This window comes from Vulpes vulpes, chromosome 8, assembly GCF_048418805.1.
Source record: "Vulpes vulpes isolate BD-2025 chromosome 8, VulVul3, whole genome shotgun sequence".
Lineage (NCBI taxonomy): Eukaryota > Metazoa > Chordata > Mammalia > Carnivora > Canidae > Vulpes > Vulpes vulpes.
Genome location: NC_132787.1, coordinates 86,273,200 through 86,293,986, shown reverse-complemented (window position 1 = coordinate 86,293,986; position 20,787 = coordinate 86,273,200). Strand labels below are relative to the sequence as shown.

Genomic DNA, 20,787 nt, shown 5'->3' with positions numbered 1-20,787 from the left:
ACACCCTCGCTCCCAGAGCGTCTTCCGGCGGGAGCTGTGCGGCTCCTTATCATGGTGAGTTGGCTGGGGGTCTGAGGGTTTCTGTCGTAGATGATGCCTCTTATCTTCTCGCATCCCGAAGCGGCCTTGACATGCCTCAGCTGCCCAAAGGAGGGGTCCTCGGAGTCGTGCTCGGGCCCCTGCAAGAGAAGCGACTGACGTCCGAAGCGTTCATTGCCCGCAGAGCTCCGAACCCCCCGCGATCCCTCGCCAGGTCCCTTAGGCGCTTGGCATCCCGGCTCTGCTCGCGGCCGAGCTTTCAGTTCTTAGCGTTTATCACTTTCCCGTGCCGAGATATATATTTGATACAGAAATAAAAGTCTTTGCCGGCGCCAGCGTCTGCACCAGCAAAAGCTCTGAAAACAAGTCCAAGCAACGGCGACCGTAATTAGTGATGCTTACATCAGTGACGATACCGTTGTTCATAGAGAGGGTCATGAGTGCGGTGTTGAGGTGGACGCTCCACCCTGCAACCTGGCTTAGTGGAGCGCCAGGGAGCCTGATACAGCAGCAACTTTCAGAAGGCCGGTGGTTGCAGAGAGTCCAGGTGTTGGTAGAGCGTCTTTATCTGCGTTTGCAGATCCCACTATATACCTTACGGTTTGGGGGGAATGTGATTTTTTTTAAAAGAGAAATTCGTCTTTTTTATGCTTTTACAAATCAAATATATATGTATATATATCTGAATTTTATCGAAAGATAAGTTGATTGTAATCTTGACGTCAAAAAAGGTACACACCAAAAAAAAAAAAGGAACACACCGTTTTATCAGAAAAATTCTTGGATCTCTTGATAGCCTCCGTAGGAGAGAAGCACCACTTGTCAGTGCCTAAGCCATTGTCACTCTAGTACGTTTTTTCCTTGAGTGGAAATGGTCCCCCCAAAAGGTCTTATTTATACTTTCTTTTTCTATTGTAAATTTTCTGTAATCCCTCCTTTGCACACAGGAAGTTGGTAAAAGTTTACTGTCGGTGAGGCTGTCCAAATAGCCTTCGAGCTACTTTCTTCAAAATATTCACCACTGTGTAGCCAGAATTAAATTTCTGAAGTTGGACTGTGTCACTCCCTGCCCCCCCCCCTTGCTTCAATCCTTTCCCTGCCATAATCCTCAAGATAAAGTCTTATATGGTATGGCACACAAAAGCTATGTGTTGTCAAGCTGCTAATGCTGCTGTCTTCTGTGTGTGTGTGTGTGTGTGTGTGCGCGCACGCAAAGCTTCTTTATAGCCTCTTTTTTCACATACATACATTCATATTCCAGTCACAGTGAAGAGCTTGCAGATGATGCTCTAAGGATTAGGCCTTTGCACCTAACTTGTATATGCTGTTCTATCTGCTGGATTCAATCGTCTCCTACCCCTCATCCTTATCAATATAACCCTTATATGTCCTTTAGTCTCTTTCATGAGACTTTCTCCTATATCTCAAGATACTATTAGGTGCTTCCGTTGTGCTCCCATGGTAACTGGTGCTAATTACCAGTAACATCTGTAGCCCTTACCAGACTATGTTAAAATCGTGTGTTTACTTGTCTTCCTCATTTCCTAGACTGTAAGCTCTTTGAGAGCAGGACCTCTGTATTCACGCTGGTGTTCCCAGACCCTTGTAACAGTTCCTGGCCCAGAGGAACTGGTATCAATAAATACCTGTCTTTAAAACACCAAATAAATAGCTATGGCACTAAATTTTTATGCTTGAAACCATAATGCAAAAAAATAGTAGCATTTAAGGTTTATTTTAGAAGTTTTGGGGAAGAAAGGGTTTATGAGTCACTCATGTTTTGTTTATTAAGGTGTTACTGTGCAAAGCACAAGCTATCTTAGAAAATGTAAAGAAAATATAGCCCTTGTCATTAGTGAAGTCACTAAAAAATTAACTTAAAATGCAGGCTATCCTGGCTAATTTGCAAAGCAAGTAGGGTAAAGAACAGTATAGTTTGGAATAATCTAGGAAGGCTTCACATAGAAGATCAGCCATGAAACAGTACTTTACACTTTATTCCATTACTCTTAATCTATTCATTACTCTCATTTGGAGGAGGAAACAGAGGTCAAGTAATTTGCTTAAGTATTACAGGGTTGTTAGAGCTTGGTTGGACAAGTCTGGCCTTTTCACTCTTGAGTAGTATGATCATGAGACGAGGGGTACACCAGTTTAGTTGGAGTTGATTCCCTATCTGGAACAAGAGATAAAACTGAAAAGAAACAAGCTAAATCACTTGAAAGCATTGGATTTCAGGTTGTAAAATTAAGAGTTTATCATGATAGCAGTGGGGGACCAATATAATTTTGGAAAGTGACATGAACTTTAGGATTTTTGTGGGGTTTTATTTTAACCAATATCAGAATGGCATCAGAAATGGCCCTTTACCTTTTAGAAAACGTACTGTCTTAACCCAAAAGTTTAACAAATAAAGTGGGATGAAGTTAGAGGATACCCAGGGATAACAGTGTTGAGCAGAATTTGTGCTTGGGACCAAATATCCTGCACATAATTCATTAAGAATAGGGTATTTTCATTAACATGACCATTAGCATCTCAAATGAAAATAGAATATTGTTCCTTTTCAGCTGAATTAGTTTAGCAAAGACTTAGAGTTACATATACACTAGTCTTTATTTGGATAGCAAAATTAGTAACACTTTTTTCTAATGCTTTATATTTTAAGTGTGTTTTACTTAAAAAAATTTTTATTGTGGAGATTTTCAAACACAGAAAAGTAGAATATAATATAATGAGCCCCCGTGTAGGCCACTTGGCCTCAGTTATCAACAATCTGGTTTTTAATGGTGATTTCTAGTGCTCAGCTTAGTTTTCTGCCTTTTCTGAGTCTCAACCTAATGTAACTAATGACATGTCTGAGATTCGAAGAAATGGGATATACCTATTTTTTTTTTTTAACATAACTACTGAGATGGTCCTAGTAGCTAACTAGGAAAATCATACCTGTGCTGGAGTTGGATCTGAAAGTTTCCCTCATTTTAAATCTGTTAATACTCAGTTACACTGCTTTCTGTGAAATTTAAGTGTTTAAGTCAAATTGGCCAACGATAGTGAGGTGGCAATGTAGTGTGGCTGTTACGGTGATTGTGGCCTTACTGTCAGGAAAGCATTTTGCTAAAATTAAAGTCCAAACAAGTAAGTGCATGGCGCTTAGCAATCAAATTATTATATATGACCCACTGAAAACTGTGAAATATTTTTTTCCCCTAGAAACAATACTTTGCTTTTGGAATAACAATTAAAAAATTTTTTTTCCCAGTTTATCTTTCCTCTCTAGGATTGTTTTTGGTTTTTTGGGGTATTATATTCCCAAGATAGTAAAATTGATCAATTTTTTTCCCTTTATAGATTCTTGGTTTTATGTCCTATTATGAAAAGTCTTCTCCATCTGCAAGATTATAAAATTATACATCCATAAATTTCTTCAAATACTCTACAGTTTTATATTTTAGTTTTAACATGACAAAAAACTAGAATAAGAAATACAATGAGAATCTCAACTTGACCTTTTCCAAAACCATTTATTGGTAACTCATATTTTCTCCTCCTGATGTTGGATACTGCCTTAATCATAAGCTAATTTCCTATGTGTGCTTAAACTCTCCTTTAATAAAAGCTAAAGTTTCCCGTACTTGAGTGGCCAATGACTCTCTAGTCTCCACTGTTACTTCTCTTGGTGGTAACCCCACTGTTATGCCCTTTCTCTGCTGGCCCCATACTGTGTACTAGCAAGGACTAAAAAGGCTATCCAGGATTTCAGATACTTTGCCTAAGAGAGAACCTCAGAGATTTTTCTAAAATAATAGTTTCCAAACTTTTCATATATAAAGCTTTGATTAGGTAAATTGAATTATTTTATTTCCAGTAGAGCTATCTGGCAAATGGCAAATGGTTTGCTTTTCTGGTTCAAAATTGACTATTCCATTTCAAAATAAAAGTGTGAAGTCTGGAGCTAAAATCCCTGGGTTTGAATTTCTGCTTAGCCATTTGTTAGCCCTTGGGCAATTTACTAAAAATCACTTCCATTTCATAGATGATTATGAGAATTAAATGGATAAATACTTGTCAAGTGTCTAGAATAATATACTGAGTGTTCAGTATATGTTAGCTGTTACCATCATATCCCATTACAGGATATGAAAAAGATTAGATACTTCAATGCTGATTTGTTTATTTTTTTATCTTAAAGGGGACAATTCATCTCTTTAGAAAACCGCAAAGATCTTTTTTTGGCAAGTTATTACAGGAATTTAGACTTGTAGCAGCTGACCGAAGGGTAAGTTATCTTTATTAATTCTAATTTTAATCATTGCACAGACGTTATGACATTGAAAAAGATAATTTTTAAGGCATGTAGAAATTACTCGTGATCCCACCACACACTTTTTGTTGTTTTTTTTTTTTTTACACTTTTTGTTTTTGTTTTTGTTTTTTTTTTAAAGATGTATTTATTCATTCATGATAGACATAGAAAGAGAGAGGCAGAGATACAGGCAGAGGGAGAAGCAGGCTCCATGCTGGGAGCCCGATGCGGAACTTGATCCTGGGACTCCAGGATTACGCCCTTGGCCAAAGGCAGGCGCCAAACCACTGAGCCACCCAGGGATCCCCACACTTTTTATTTTTAAGTAAAACTCTACACTCAACATCGGGCTAGAACTCATGACCCCTAAGATCAAGAGTTGCATGTTCCACTAACTGAGCCACCCAGGCACCCCCTACCACACTGTTTTCATTTTTTATGTTAAATAAGCAATTTTATTTATTTATTTATTTATTTATTTATTTATTTATTTAGCTAATCTTCGCTCAGTGTGGGGCTTGAACTCACTACGCCAGCATCAAAAATATCTTATATATTCTACTGACTGGGTAAGCCAGGCACTCCTGGCTAAGCAAAATTACAGTACTTTGATACACAGTTGTTTTGCTTGGGAGGAAGCTAGGCTTCAGTTAAGTTTTTTATATAATTCTAATGAGTTTTAAAGAGAAATTATTTTGCCTTTTATTACTTTTTTTTTTTTTACAAATTTAATCGATGCAATTTAAAGCCATATTCTCTCATTTTTAGTGTAAGCAAAGAAAAATAAGTTATGCTTTTGAATTCAAGATCCACCCATGCTGTGTTAGAGCTTACATTAAAAAAAAAAAAGATAATCAGTACCCTTTTTTGTTACCAATATAGACCTTCTAGTTATTGTTCTGTTTTTATTGTTTTCATTATTGTCTAAAATATACTATAAGCTCTCCAAAGACAGTGACTATGTCTGTTTTTGTTCACTTTTTAGTAAAAGCACAAAATAAGCAGCCAATAAATATGTGATGAATTTTAAATAAACCTAGTTTCAGTGGAACATAAGTGTACCAATGATATTGGCCATGTATTATAATACTAGACTAGAGTCTTCTGTTCTTTGTTTCTAATCACTGTATCTCCTGTTGCTAAAACTTTGAAATATAGTCAGAACTCAATAATTCTAGTATTTGAAAATAGTATCGCTCTATTAACTTAGTATAGCTCTTTAAACCTAAAGAGCCAAGGGTAGGAAATTGATCTGCCTCTTGTATATCTAATCATTTAGGATGATCTCTTGAGAACAGATAGAATGTTATAATATTGATGGAAAGAAACATTGCAGAAGCAAACAGAAACTTCTTGAATCTTATGCTTTATTGAAGCACACTATACCACAGAATAGGTAGTAGGAACATAACCAATATAAGAGCACCTGCTTTGTGCAGATAATCTCCATAATAATTTAAATCTTACAAATGTATCTAGCTCATCTCTCTTTACTACTGCTCCTGTTTTAGTTCTTTGTAATTTCTTACATCATGAGGAAGATCCTTACCTCTCAGTTCCTTACTTCCTCACCACAAATAATCTTGTCTGATATCCCTTCCAACCATTCATTCCTATGATCATACCATAGACATTATCATTTATAGTAACCGTATCTTCCCATTGTCTCAGTTTCAAGCATTTCACTCATAGTCACCATCTCTTGTTATTCTAGTTTACTCCTTGTATTATCACAATTCCAGTAATTCTCCAGTCTTACTAGGATATCCAGTCCATTGACTATGCCATATCTTCACTACTTTTCATCTCTTATCCTCATTTGCTTACTTAGCCAATTTAGATTCTTTGGTCCATCATCACCAATTTCTTGCATATTTCTTCAACTCCTTTGTGCCCTCCTTTCATCTATTACTCTTCCTCTGATACTTTCCTGGCAAATCCTTAACATCATTAAGTCTAGTTCTTGCTACTCTGTTCCTGCACTCAAGCAATTGAATGTAGCCCAAGAGAAACACAAAACCATGGTGTCTGGTCTTACTTTAAATTCATGATCAGGGATCCCTGGGTGGCGCAGCGGTTCGGCGCCTGCCTTTGGCCCAGGGCGCGATCCTGGAGACCCGGGATCGAATCCCATATCGGGCTCCCGGTGCATGGAGCCTGCTTCTCCCTCTGCCTGTGTCTCTGCCTCTCTCTCTCTCTCTCTGTGACTATCATAAATAAATAATAATAAAAAAAATTTTAAATTCATGATCAAATATGTCATACTGGATTATTTAGTTCATTCAGTTTTCCATTTTTCTAGATAGCTGTTTCATGCCAGTCTTTCACTTCTATCTTCAAACTTCTAAAACCTTATTCAACTTCACTCTGACCTCTTGATCTTGCTTCCTGTTTCACTAAAGGAAAAGAAGTAATCAGAAAACACTTCCACATTCTGTCATCTCCCAACACTCTGCCTTTCCTCCTGTTTCTATGAATGAACTCTCCGATCTTCTATATAAGGCCAGTGCTTCCACTTGTCTACTCAAAGATAACCTTCCTACAATTGTTCCTTCCTGCATCATCACATACCATATCTTCCATTTTCAGGTACTGCCTCATTTCTCTGCTTCCTTTGATATAGCGAAACTACTTAAAATAATTGCCTTCACTCTCTGTTCACTTTGACTTCTTTCTGTATCCACTAAATACATACCAGTCTGGCTGTAGTCCTCCCCAATCCACTGAAACAGCTTTAACAAAGTAACTAATAAACCTCTGTAACCATATGCTGATGACCCCATATTTATATCTCAATTCATAACTTCTCCCCTATTTCTACATTCCTATGTATCACGGCCCTCTCAGCATTTCCACTTGGATATCTAATAGGCATCTCAAATTTAATATGGTCAAACCTAAACTTTGATTTTCTGTCCCTTCCTAACTAAATGGCCACTCTGTTCTTCCAGTGCACAGGCCAGACACCTTGAAGACATTCTTCTCCCTCTCTTTCTTTCATTCCTCATCCATTTTGTAAGTAAATCTTTCTACTCTATCCTCAGTGTAATGCTAAGAATCTGACTCTTCTGACTTTCTTACCAACCTCAAAACCACCATTTCTCACGATTACTGCAGTCACGTTCTAAATGGTCTTCCTACTTCTATCCTTCTATCCCTATACCGTGTATTCAACATAGAGAAGCCAGAATGGTCTTGTAAAAATGAAAGCTAAGCCACTTTCCATCTCATTTGGAATAAATCTCTATTCTTTTGCTGGCATACAAGACACTACTTGATGGAACCCCAGACTCCCTCTCCCTTCTTGTCTATCCATCCTCAGCCAGATCCTCTTTTGTGTCAGGACATTTGTACTGTGGTTCCCATTTTCTTTTCTAGATATCTGCATGCTTAGTTCCTTTGCCTCTGTAAGATTTCTGGTTACATGTTACCTTACTAAAGGGGTCTTTTCTGACCACCTTGTCTAGGAGAGCACCTTTTCCATGTCTCCCATTACGGTATTCTTGCTGTACTTTATTTTTCCTTCATAGCACTTACCACCACCTGACCTTATGTATTTGCTAATTGTTATCCCAACTAGATTATAAGGTCCATATTTTGTTCCCTGCTGTATCTCTAGTGTCTAGAAAAATGTCTGTTAGAAAATAGTACTCAAATATTTATTGATAAATAACTTGATTCATCAGTAGAGCTGCAGAGAATGTCCTTTTTAAATTACATGCCTTATCCTCCTTTTCTGACTGTTCTTGAATCCCTGTCTTGATTAGAGCCCATGTCCAATCATTCCATTAATGTCCTCACTATGAGAGTCCCTTGTCCCATTAACCTATTATATTAGCTCTCAGTCTAACATCCCTTCCTTAGCTGCTTCTGTGGTTTTGCTTGTGGGGGTAGAGGAAGCTGCAGAATGTTGCCTACCATAAATTTATGATAGGCATTCTTGTTCTCCCCTGATGATTCAGTAGTACACTCACTAGAACTGCTGCTCTGCAAATTCTCCTCTGGATTTAAGTTTCCAGTCCTACTCTACCATAGAAAATGGCCTTGTTTCTTATTTTCTAGAGATGTATAGGTTTTTAGTTCAGTGCTGCTTCACTGTCACTTCTTCCTAGCTCACAGTTTCTCTGTCCCTTCAGGAACAGAGGGACCTTCTTACCTTTCTGAGAGGTTCTTCATCCTAAACCTACATTTTGCATCCGTGTTCTAAAGTCATCCTATCCCACATTTCACCTTTGCAAATATATCTAATTTTAACACCTCCAAATAACTCCATTTTCACTAACTTGTTTCACTTCTACTTTCACACAATTATAGATCTCCCCTCTTTTTAGGGAGTGGAGTGGAATAAAAATTAAAAAACACTTCACTTGGGCAGCCCGGGTGGCTCAGCGGTTTAGCACCGCCTTCAGTCCAGGGCCTGATCCTGGAGACCCAGGATCAAGTCCTGCATCGGGCTCCCTGCCTGGAGCCTGCTTCTCCCTCCACCTGTGTCTCTGTCTCTCATGAATAAATAAAATAAAATCTTAAAAACAAAACAAAACACTTCACTTGATGTCTTCTTTTATTCTTAGAATGCCCTTTCTGCTTCCTCTGACGAAATCCTAGCTACTTTCCAGGTATATCTCAGGTATATGAACTTTTTTTTAAAGATTTTTATTTATTTATTCATGAGAGACAGAGAGAGAGGCAGGCTCCCCACTGAGAAGGGAGCCTGATGTGGAACTGGATGCCAGGACACTGGGATCACAATCTGAGCCAAAAGCAGGTACCCACCCACTGAGCTATGCAGATGCTCCTCAGGTCTATGAACTTCTAACACATGGTAGTCTTTCCCTCTTTTGCAGTCCTATTTCATATGACTTATTTGGTAAATAAGTAAATGCAGCCCTTTTTTGGGGAGAGGGGAATAATATGTTTATTTTGATATAATTTCAAGCGTACGGAAAAGTCACAAGATTAGTGTTAGGAATTCCCTTAAGCCCTTTACTCAGACTCACAAGTTGCTTTATATATTGCCCCATCTGCTATCATTGTTTCTATGTACATATTAAAAGAGACAGAATGATATTATGGTATATGCCTATTTTTCTCAACTGTTTGAGACCTTATATGGCAGAATCTTTTTCTCTTTGAGAATTCCAGCTTTAGAACTATTTTTTTAATATATGTATTTTAATAATAACTTGGTTGATGGTAATTTTGGTAGATATAGAAAATGTAACACTTTTTGAAGGAAGATGTGCTTATTCCTTTGGAGAGTATGAATTGCAGCAACTTGAACAGGCCCAGTGAAGTTTATCAGCACTATACAATTAAGAATGATTTTCTTTTTTCACAGTCCTGGAAGATATTGCTCTTTGGTGCAATAAACTTAACATGTACTGGCTTCCTGCTTATGTGGTGCAGTTCCACTAACAGTATAGGTATGTCACTGTTCTTATTTCTTTGGAGTTAATTATTAGTTTCAATTTATTGTTCTGATTTTAAATAAAGGTATATCTTTCTTTACATAGAATGTATTATTCTGAAATATAACTCAAAAGGTTTAAATGAGAGAACCTATATGAAAAGTGCCTTGTAAACTGTAAAATTTGGTTCAGTTGTTAGGCATTATCATTTTAAATGAGCTATTATTTTTTTAAAATATCTTTATATCTCTCTGAGACTAAGATTCCTTTTTCATGTGATAGATTAGCCCTTCAATTTATGCAGTATCTAAGTGAGATTTTGAGACTTCTGTTTCTTGGATTTTCCCTGAAAAGGGAAATCTTGAACTCTTTTTTTTTTTTAAGATTTTTATTGATTTATTCATGAGAGACACACACAGACACACACACACACAGAGAGAGAGAGAGAGAGAGAGAGAGAGAGAGAGAGAGAGGCAGACACAGGCAGAGGGAGAATCAGGCACCATGCAGAGAGCCCGACATGGGACTCGATCCCCGGTCTCCAGCATCATACCCTGGGTCGAAGGCGGCGCTAAACCGCTGAGCCACCTGGGCTGTCCTTGAACTCTTTTTAAAAAAATTTTTAATGGTATTTATTTTTATTTTTGGCGAGAGGGAGCTTGAGCAGGGCAGACGGGGAAGAGGAGAGAATCCCAAGTAGACTCCATCCTCAATAGGGAGCCCGACTTGGGATTCTGATCCTGAGATCATGACTGAAATCAAGAGCTGGATGCCCACCTAATTGAGCCACCCAGGCATCCCATTTCTTGACCTCTTATGTTTTTATGTACCATTGTTTTCATCTTGCTATTTAAAGAATGTATTTAAAATAGTACTCAAATGATAGAAGAAGGTAAAAAACAAAAATAAAAATGATCACAGCACTTTTGGGTATATACTGCTTTCTTTTCCCTGGTGGAGAAATTGGGTTCTAAAGTAAGCTTCTGTATTTACCAACCTTTTTTGTTTTTGTTTTTTAATTAAGTAGGCTCCAGTGCCAAGCTTGAACTCAGTAACCCTGAGATCAAGAGATGCATGCTCTACCAACTGAGCCAGTCAGATGTGTCTGTATTTACCAAGTTTGGCTACTTATATTGATCTAGATGATTGCCAACATAGATTAATTAGTGGCTCAGGGATTTTTTTGGTAATGGATACTCCAAGTATGAAAAATCTTGTTGATTAGCTATATTTTCAAACAGTGGATTCAGCAACATTTTAATCATTTTATTGTTTTGCAGCTTTAACTGCCTATACTTACTTGACCATTTTTGATCTTTTTAGGTAAGTTTTAAAAAATCTCTTTAGAAAAAAAAAAAAAAATCTCTTTAGTGTTTCAAAATTAATAAGGAATTTGTTGTACTGAATTTATGTTTTCTCTGCTTAAAGGGAAGTAATCTGTGAAATAAGTTAAATTATCAACATAGAACATATATATAAACAATAACTATTAGGAGATATACTGGAAGAAAATATCCCATTTAGAGAGAAACAGAAAAAATAATATCCAGGCATTAGATTATACGCTTTGCGTGCCTATCAATAGTTGAGTCAGCTGTGGGCAGGGAGAAGGGTCAAGTAAAAACATAACAGTTCCTTCTATAACCATGTAGATGGGCATTAGTAACTAAGAAGTTAATAATTGTGAGCTAGAGAGACACCCTTTTGGCTCCCTGCTTCCTAGGACCTCTCATATTGCCATGTAAGGTTTGCAAAATCCTTGATGTCTGCAAGATTGATGGCCATAGGCGTATAAGGTTTTCTTTCTATCAGTCACGTAACTAAATCTACTTGACTCATCTAAAACATATAGTTACCACCTGGATTTTACACTGTAGTAATTTAAAGTGAATCTGCACTGTACTTGGAAAATGAACATAATTTTATCCCATCCAGAATGTGGTTAGTAATATTTACCTTAACTCTTAACAAAGATAAAAGTTTATCAGAGTTAAGATTTCTTATTTGTGGCTAAAACAAAATATATTACTTTAATTATTACTGTGTCTTTTTTGCATGCTCAATTCAGAAACTAGGTGGGTAACTTACTGAGTAGAGAAAATATAAGTTTAGGTTCTGTTTACTGACTTGAGGTACTGTGACTTTACTCAGTTTCTCCACATGTTAAAACTCAGGTATTAGGATGCTCATAGTGATTAGATTATAGGTTATTAGAATAATTTAGTCTGCAAACACTGATAACTTCCAACAAACTTAGGAATTCTAAAAACTTAATTTCGTTCTCTGTGTTATCTTCTTGCTCTAGTTCTAAAGCTAAATTTGTTTTCCTTTTTACTTAGTTTAATGACATGTTTGATAAGTTACTGGGTAATGATGAAGAAACCTAGTCCTGTCTATTCATTTGGGTAAGTTCAAGTCATTTTATTTTCTGCTAACTTATTGCTATTAAAATTTTAGTAGTAGTTATCAGGCAGTAAAGAGCTAGCTAGAGTGTTTGTAGAGAATAAATGCCTGTGTAATGGAATGGGGATCAAATAGTAAAAGTAGATTAAAAAAAATTCTTCCAACAGGATTCTAGATAAGAAACATAAATATTTAAATTTAAATCATATTAAAATAAAGTGTTCACATTAGGTTCTCTAATACTTTGGTAATCTCTTAAATTTTAGAGAAAATACAAAGGATTTTCCTATTGGTTTGTCCCGTACATGTTAGTGTAAATGTGATATATTTTAACATTAATGTAGTGTTAGAGATGTATTTTTATCTTAAGACTGGATTTGTGGGGATGCCTGCGTGGCTCAGTGGTTGAGCATCTGCCTTTGGCTCAGGGCATGATCCCGGAGTCCTGGGATCGAGTCCGGCATTGGGCTTCCTGAGGGGAGCCCACTTCTTCCTCTGCATGTGTCTCTGCCTAGCTCTCTCTGTGTCTCTCATTAATGAATAAATAAAATCTTAAAAAAAAAAAAAAGACGGGATTTGTGATAGCAGTGGACTAACAAAGAATTTGATACTCTGTTTCTATAGTTTTAGAAATTACTAAACATTGAAAGTTAGAAGATAATCTTTTGTATTAGAGGTTTTTGGTAATGGAAAAAATGAGTTCCTTTCTGATCCTAGGAAAAAACTTGAAAGAAGAATTTCTTTTTTAAGTTTGTGGGGGTTTTTATTGTGATAAAATGTGTGTAACATAAAAGTTACTATTTTAACCATTTTCAAGTGTACAATTCAGTATCATTAAGTACCTTCACAGTGTTGTGTGAGAACTGCCACTATCTATTTCCAGAAATATTTCCTCTCCCCAGACAGAAACTCTGTACCCATTAAACAATAACTCCGTATTCCCCTATCTCTCAGCCCTTAGCAAGCACCAAATTCATGTTTATGAATTTGCCTGTATTGAGTACCTCATATAAACGGAATCACACAGTATTTGAATATGGCTTATTTCACTTAATATTTACAAATTTCATCTGTTTTATATATCAGAATTTCATGACTTCCTAAAGTTGAATAATTTTCTGTTGTGTATATGTCAAATTTTTTATTCTTCTGTTGTATCCACCTTTGGGCTATTGTAAGTAATGCTTTTATAAACATTGGTATACAACTGTCTGTTTGAATCCCTGCTTTTAGCTCTTTTGGGTGTCTACTGATTCCTGGATCATACTCTGTGATTCCATGTTTAACTTTTTGAGGAACCACCATACATTTTCCACGGTGGCAGCACTATTTTCCATTCCCACCAGCATGCTAACACTTGTCATTTTTCTTTTTCTTTTTTCTTTCTTTTTTTTTTTTTAGTTTTTAAAAATCCCAATATGGGGCACCTGGGTGGCTCAATTGGTTCAGTGTCTGCTTTCGGCTCAGGTTGTGATCCTAGGATCCTGGGGTTGAGCCCCACATTGGGCTCCCTGCTTAGTGAAAAGCCTACTTCTTCCTCTCCTTCTGCTACTCCCCCTGCTTTGTGTTCTCTCTCACTCACTCTCTGTCAAATAAATAAATAAAATCTTTTTTAAAAATCCCAATGTAATTAACATATAGCATTATATTAGTTTCAGGTGTACAATGTAGTGGTACCTAATACTACACATTACTAACTCTTCATCACAGTAAGTGTACTCTTAATCCCTTCACCTATTTCATCCATCCCCACCCACCTCCCCTCTGGTAACCACCAGTTTGTTCTCTGTAGTTAAGAATCTGTTTTTTGGTTTGTCTCTTTTTTGTTTGTTTTATTTCTTAAATTCCACATAGGAATGAGATCACATGGTATATATGTTTTTCTGACTGACTCATTTCATTTAGCATTATAACCTTTAGATCCATCCATGTTGTTGCAAATGGCAAGATTTCACTCTTTTCTATGGATGAATAATGTTCCATTGTATTACTATTATATTGTAATACACCACATAATCTTTATCCATTCATCTATTGATAGGCACCTTGGGCTGCTTCCATATTTTGACTATTGTAAATAATGCTGCAGTAATCATAGGGGTACGCATGTTTTTTCAAATTAGTGTTTTTGTATTCTTTGAGTAAATACCCAGTAGTGGGATTACTTGATCATATGGTAATTCTATTTTTAATTTTTTGAGGAACTGCCTTACTATTTTCTACAGTGGCTGCACCAGTTTGTATTCCTACCAACAGTGCATGAGGGTTCCTTTTTCTTCACATCCTCACCAATACTGGTTGCTTCTTGTGTTTTTTATGTTAGTCATTCTGACAGATATTATGGGATATCTCATTTGGTTTTGATTTGCACTGCTCTGATGATGTTGAGCATCTTTTCCTGTATCTATTGGCCATCTGTATGTCTTCTTTGGAGAAATGTCTGTTCATGTCTTCTGCCCATTTTTAATTGTATGTGTGTGTATGTCTGTTAAGTTGTATAAGTTCTTTAATATATTGGATACTAACCCCTTATCGGTTATATCATTTGCAATTATCTTCTCCCATCAAAAGAAGAATTTGGCTTTGGCAAATAAACTTTTAGATCAAACAGTCTTTCAAACAAAATCAGATTTTGTTTACTTAAACAATAGGGCAAAACTATGAAATTTTAATGCAAAGTGAAGATATTCCTAAGTGTCACTGAAATTTGATAGAGTTGGACTATTAGTATGATAAAGTTATAAGGTACATAGAGGTATCTGTATACGGGAATCTGTGACTCTGAGTTAAGGCTTTTGGTTGTGACAAAAATCCAACTCAAACTAGTGTTGGGGGAGGGAAATAGGAACTTTTGTGATTTATATAACAGAAATATATAAGACTGAGGTATCTGGCATAGAGACTAGCACACTCAGGACATTGTCTTTCTCTTACCTGTCAGGCCTACTATTCTCTGCATGTCAGGTTTAGTTTCTTAGACCACTTTTCCTCACCATCCTGGAATCACTCCTAGCATGACCTTAACTGGAACCTTCTTACCTTCTTCTTAGAGAAGGAAAGATCCTTTGCCAACTCTGGATAAGAAAATCATGAGAAAGAATTATTGATTGGTCCAGTATGGAGACAAGGATAAACAAGGACATGATAGCTCCCATTTTGACCCACTTATTTAGAGTGAACAAGAAAGGAGGGAGCAATTAAACAATAAAATTAACATCTGAGGATAATTACAATCAATCACATAGCTTGAAATATCATCTATATTTAGTAATTCCAACTCTAGTTCTCTAGCTCTAAGATCTGTCTTGTTTCAGACTGTCTTCTTTACAACATCACATGAATGTCTAATTGGTGTCTTAAATATTGGCTAGACTTTTTGTTTTCTTCCCCTAAAACCTGTTCCACTGCAGTTTTTCTTATCTCAGTAAGTATACTGCCACTCAGTTACTCAAGCAAAATCCTTTATTATTCTCTCATTTCCCACATTTATCCATCAGCAGGTTACATCAGGGTAACCTACACGCACATCCAGAATCTGCCCTCACCCCCATTTCTATGTCAACTACTACAATCCTAATCAAGCAATCTTCATTTCTTGCCTTAATCCAGGCTCCTAACTGGTCCCCATATCTCTGCTCTTACCACCTTTTTAAACCTAAATCATACCGTCAGTCTCCTCCTTAAAACCACCCAGTTGTTTGCTATCATGCTTAAAATAAAATCCTGACTCCTTTCAGTAATTCACAGAATTCATTTATGAGATGATCTATGCCTCCTTCTCTTCAAGTTACCACTTTTATGTCCTCTATACAACACTTTCTGTGATTTTTTTTTACAGAACTAATTTATTGCTGCCTTAGGTCCTTTGTACAAGCTGTTGTCTCTGTTTGAAATGTTCTTCATGTCATTTTTGCAAGATAAGCTCCATCTTATTATTCCAATACTAATATAATAAATGCCAATGTCATTAAGTGACTGGGTGCAATCTAAAATAGATCCCAATTAGCCTCTTGTCGTATCAGACTACTATAATTCTCTGTATAGAATTTATTAGAGCTTATAAGTTGTTATTCTGTCTTTCCCTTTAAAATATAAACTTCAGTGGCGCCTGAGTAGCTCAGTCAGTTAAGCATCTGCCTTTGGCTCAGGTCATGATCCCTGAGTCCCAGGATCGAGCCCCATGTCAGGCTCCTGTTCTGTGGGTAATCTGCTTCGCTCTCTCCCTCTGCCCCTTCCCCTGCTCCTTCTTTCTCTTTCTCTCTCTCTCCCTCCCACTCATTCTCAAATAAATAAATAAATAAATAAATAAATAAATAAATAAAATCTTTATATATATATATATATAATCTTTATATATATATAAATTTCATGGTACCAAGGACTGTATCTTTTCTGTCTTATATCCTTGTATAGTTTGGTGAATTTTAATAAATAAATATACCTCTATAACTACCATCTACATCATGATATAAAACACTACAAATCTTCCCCAAAACCCTCCCTTTTTTTGAGTCAGAGTCAGAACCCAACAAAAGGATTAGTGCTCTGACCAGTATTCCTTGCAGATTATTGTTGTGTTTTTGAAGGCACATAAATGGGATTACAGTGTATACTCTCCTGTAGCAGTAGTTCACTGTGGTCCATTGCTCTCATATTCCATTTTATGAACATGCGATAATTTTTTTTTTATGTTCAACTATTGAAGGACATTTAGGTGATTTTTAGCCTTTAGCTATAATCAATAAAACTACTTATGAATATTCTCATACATGTCTTTTGCTGTACATGTGTATCCCTTTATGTTGGACATATATGTTTGAGTGAAGTTACTCAGTCGTAGGATTTACATATGTTCATTGTTAGAAGATATTACCAGTTTTCTAGAGTGGTTTTTACCTGTCTACTCTGCCACTGGCAATGTATGAGAGTTTTGGTTAATGCCTACACCAACAGTTGGTTTTGCCTTTTTTTTTTTAAGCCATTCTGGGGTATGTAGTTGTGTCTTGTGGTTTTAAATTCTTTTCCTGGTGACCAGTTGAACACTTTTTCATATTTTTTATTGACTTTTTCATATATATATATATATATATTTTAAGATTTTATTTATTTATTTATTCATGAGAGACACACACACAGATAAAGGCAGAACCACCCAGGCTGCCCTACTTTTTCATATATTTCTTAATCGTCCAGATTACCCATTTTGTGAAATGCTTGTTAAAGTGTTCTGCCCATTTTTAAATTGAGTTACCTTTTTTCCCCTTATTGATCTGTAAGAGTTCTTTATATATAAATATCTTTTCCCATGAGTAAAAAGTTTGTTATTTCAATGATAAATTCAATTTATTAGTCTTTAATGGTTAGTGCTTTTTGTGTACTTGTCAAGAAATCTTGGCCACTTCTAGGTCATAAAGATATTCTGCGGTTATTTAGAAGTCTTGTTTAACTTTTCACATTTAAAACCTAAACTGGAATTCATTTTTTTAAAGATATTTATTTATTTATTCATGAGAGACACAGAGAGGCAGAGACACAGGCATAGGGAGAAGCAGGCTCTCTGCAGAGAGCCTGATGTAGGATTTGATCCCAGGTCCCCAGGATCACAACCTGAGCCAAAGGCAGATGCTCAACCACTGAGCCACCTAAATTGGAATTCATATTTGTGTATAGGTTGAGGTAGAAATCAAGGTACATTTGTTTCTACATAGTTGTTCAATTGGTAAAACATTTATTGGAAAAAAATTAGTTCTTTTTCTCCACTTTTATATCTACCTTTTTTCATAAATTAGGTGATTATGAACGTGTAATTCTATTTCTGGATTTTCTTTTATGTTCAATCTGGTACATTTGTCTATTCTTGTATTAGTATTCTGTGTTAACTATGATAGTTTTGAAATAAATATTGACATCTGGTGGTATAAATCTTCTAGCTTTGTTGTTCTTTAGATTGTTTTTGCTTTCCTTCATCTTGTGTGTTCGATATGCACTTTCATATCAGTTTATCAATTTCCACAAATAACTTTGCTTCATTTACATACTGTTTTTATACACTTTTATGACCTACTCTTTTCACTTATATCTTTCCATGTCAATAAATACATTTAATTTATATATATATTTTTTAGAATTTATTTATTCATTTGAGAGAGAGAGAGAGAGAGAGAGAGAGAGAGAGAGAGAGAGAAAGTATGCTTGCAAGTGGAGGATGGATGAGGGAGAGAATCTCAAAGACTCTGCACTGAGCGTGGAGCCTGAGGCAAGGCTCAGTCTTACAACCCATGAGATAAAGATCATGGCCTGAGCCAATACCCAGAATTGGACACTTAATCTGCTGCGCCACTCAGGCACCTCTGTTTCTGATATATTTTTGATAATGTGTTGTATTTTATTGATTCCAACATTTTTTCCATTTGCAAACAGCAATGTGAGAAGCAGTCTCAATTATTATATTATCTTTTCTGAAGATATGTAATTCCTTGAGAAATTTTAAGCATTTATATTTACCACATATATTGAATGCCATTAAATTACATGTTGGAAAAACTAAGATGAATAGGACTACAGTGGCTGGCCTCCAGCTGACAATTTAGGGATTATAAGACTTACACATAATTAACTACAATTATGTGTAGCAGTGAAAGACAGTATAATAAGTAGTTAAAATCATGAACTCTGGAGCTGAAGTGCCCAAGTTTGGAAACCTGACTCCTCCATTTGCTAGTTATATGACTCTGAACAGGTTACTTTTTTTGTGTGTGTTTCAAGGTCCTTATCTCTTCTTTTTTAAAAAGTGGATAAAATAACCTTCATAAAATGGGAAGTATAGAAGAGATAATATCCAGGCACCTGGGTGGCTTAATTGTTAAACATCTGACTTTGGCTCAGGTCATGATCTCAGGGTCCTGGGACTGAGCCCCATATCAAGCTCCATGCTCAGTGGGGAGTCTGCTTCTCCCTCTCCCTCTGCCGCTGATGCTCTCTCTCTCTCCCTCAAATAAATGAAATATTTTAAAAAGAGAGAATATGTTAAGCACTTTAGCCAATGTCTAACACAAGATGGGTCAATCAGGTGTTAGCTATTGTTATGATAATTATTTCTAGAAAAATAAGAGCCATATTGAGTTCTGGGAATAGATGTTGTACAGGTAGGCACTCTTTTTTTTTTTTTTGAATCTGTGATGTCCTTTGTTTATCCTCATTCTAGAAAATCTGTAGTCTGAACAGTGTTTACAGCTTATAATAGACACATGAAAATTGAGTGAATAAATGAATGAAAATATGTTCTGGAGATAACTGGTTTATGAATTGTGCTGATCTAATTAATTTTCTGATTTCAGATTTGAAAGATTAGAAGTCTTAGCTGTATTTGCCTCCACCGTCTTGGCACAGTTGGGAGCTCTATTTATATTAAAAGAAAGGTACATTTGTATACAATGTTACTGTCATTGTAAATTCCCTTTATGCTACCTTTGGGAACATGCAAGAATCCACTGGATTTGTTTGAAGGGTATACAAATTAAGATGAACAGTGCTGGAGTTTTGCTAGTATGGCTTCTTTATGTTCAAACTTTTCTTCCTTATTTTCACTCTTCTTTTTTTACTTTATTTGATGTTCCTAAATCCTGGGCAGGTATGAAAAGGCTTCAGTCAGACATGTTTTAATGTTTAGTACCAATCCATTGAAGCATTTTGTGGAGAAGATTGATATTACATATTAAGGATAATTTGTAAGTGTCCTTGCCTGATCACTGCTAATAATCAACAGTTGGATATCATATTTAAAGATTTTGTTCAGGGCACCTAGCTGACTTAGTTGGAAGAGCGTGCAACTCTTGATCTTGGGGTTGTGCCCCATGTTGAGGGTAGAAATTACTTAAATAAATAAACTTTAAAAAAAGATTTTGTTCACTTATTGGATTAATTCTATATAAAATAAAGCTTTTTAATTTCATAATTTATAGAACTAATTTAATACATTATTTCTTTCTTTTAGTGCAGAACGCTTTTTGGAGCAGCCTGAGATACACACGTGAGATTTTGCTTTTGACATACATAAAATTCACTATTATATTTGATCCCAGTTATTAAGTGGTACTTTGGGAATAATAGTTGCTTTGGCCAATGTCAGAGTTCAGAGCGTGGAAATATATATTTCACTAATACTTCACAAACAAAATTCCCAAATCCCAAAAGTTCTTCTCACCCTTAAGTCTTCCCAAGGCCTTATGTTTTTATATTACACAGGAAGACCTTTGTACCTTGGCTTTAAGTCCCTCATAATTGCCAGGCATAGGTCAATACACTAAGCTAGTCCCATTGATCTTCTGTAATTTAAAATTTGATGCCCAAATCTTTCAGAAGCACTTTTAGAAGAAATAGAACTGTTATTATCTACTACATAGTTGCCAGATAAATGGACTTTACCTATTATGATCAGTTTAATTTAGGATATTCTGACCTGTCTGGTATATTATAAACCAAACACATGGCATTTGTATAGATTTGTAACAGAAGTTACCTATAAGAAGACTCTTAGTTAATGCTAAGAGTCAGTTTTGGTCCTGTGTAAGATGGAGCAATAGACAAAACATAGATTATGGAGCAGGTTCAGAGTATGGCTCTGCAAATCCC

General features: G+C 36.1%; 1 protein-coding gene across 1 annotated transcript in view; it reads left to right on the top strand.

Moving 5' to 3' along the window:
• SLC30A6 (solute carrier family 30 member 6) overlaps window positions 1-20,787 on the top strand; it is a 41,673-nt gene continuing 20,886 nt past the window's right edge. The window contains exons 1-7 of the mRNA XM_026016012.2: window positions 1-54; window positions 4,232-4,318; window positions 9,684-9,768; window positions 11,034-11,076; window positions 12,093-12,158; window positions 19,494-19,574; window positions 20,150-20,185. Of these exons, the coding sequence (XP_025871797.1) occupies window positions 52-54; window positions 4,232-4,318; window positions 9,684-9,768; window positions 11,034-11,076; window positions 12,093-12,158; window positions 19,494-19,574; window positions 20,150-20,185 (401 nt within the window). The 5' untranslated portion in view covers window positions 1-51. The remainder of the gene's footprint in view (window positions 55-4,231; window positions 4,319-9,683; window positions 9,769-11,033; window positions 11,077-12,092; window positions 12,159-19,493; window positions 19,575-20,149; window positions 20,186-20,787) is intronic.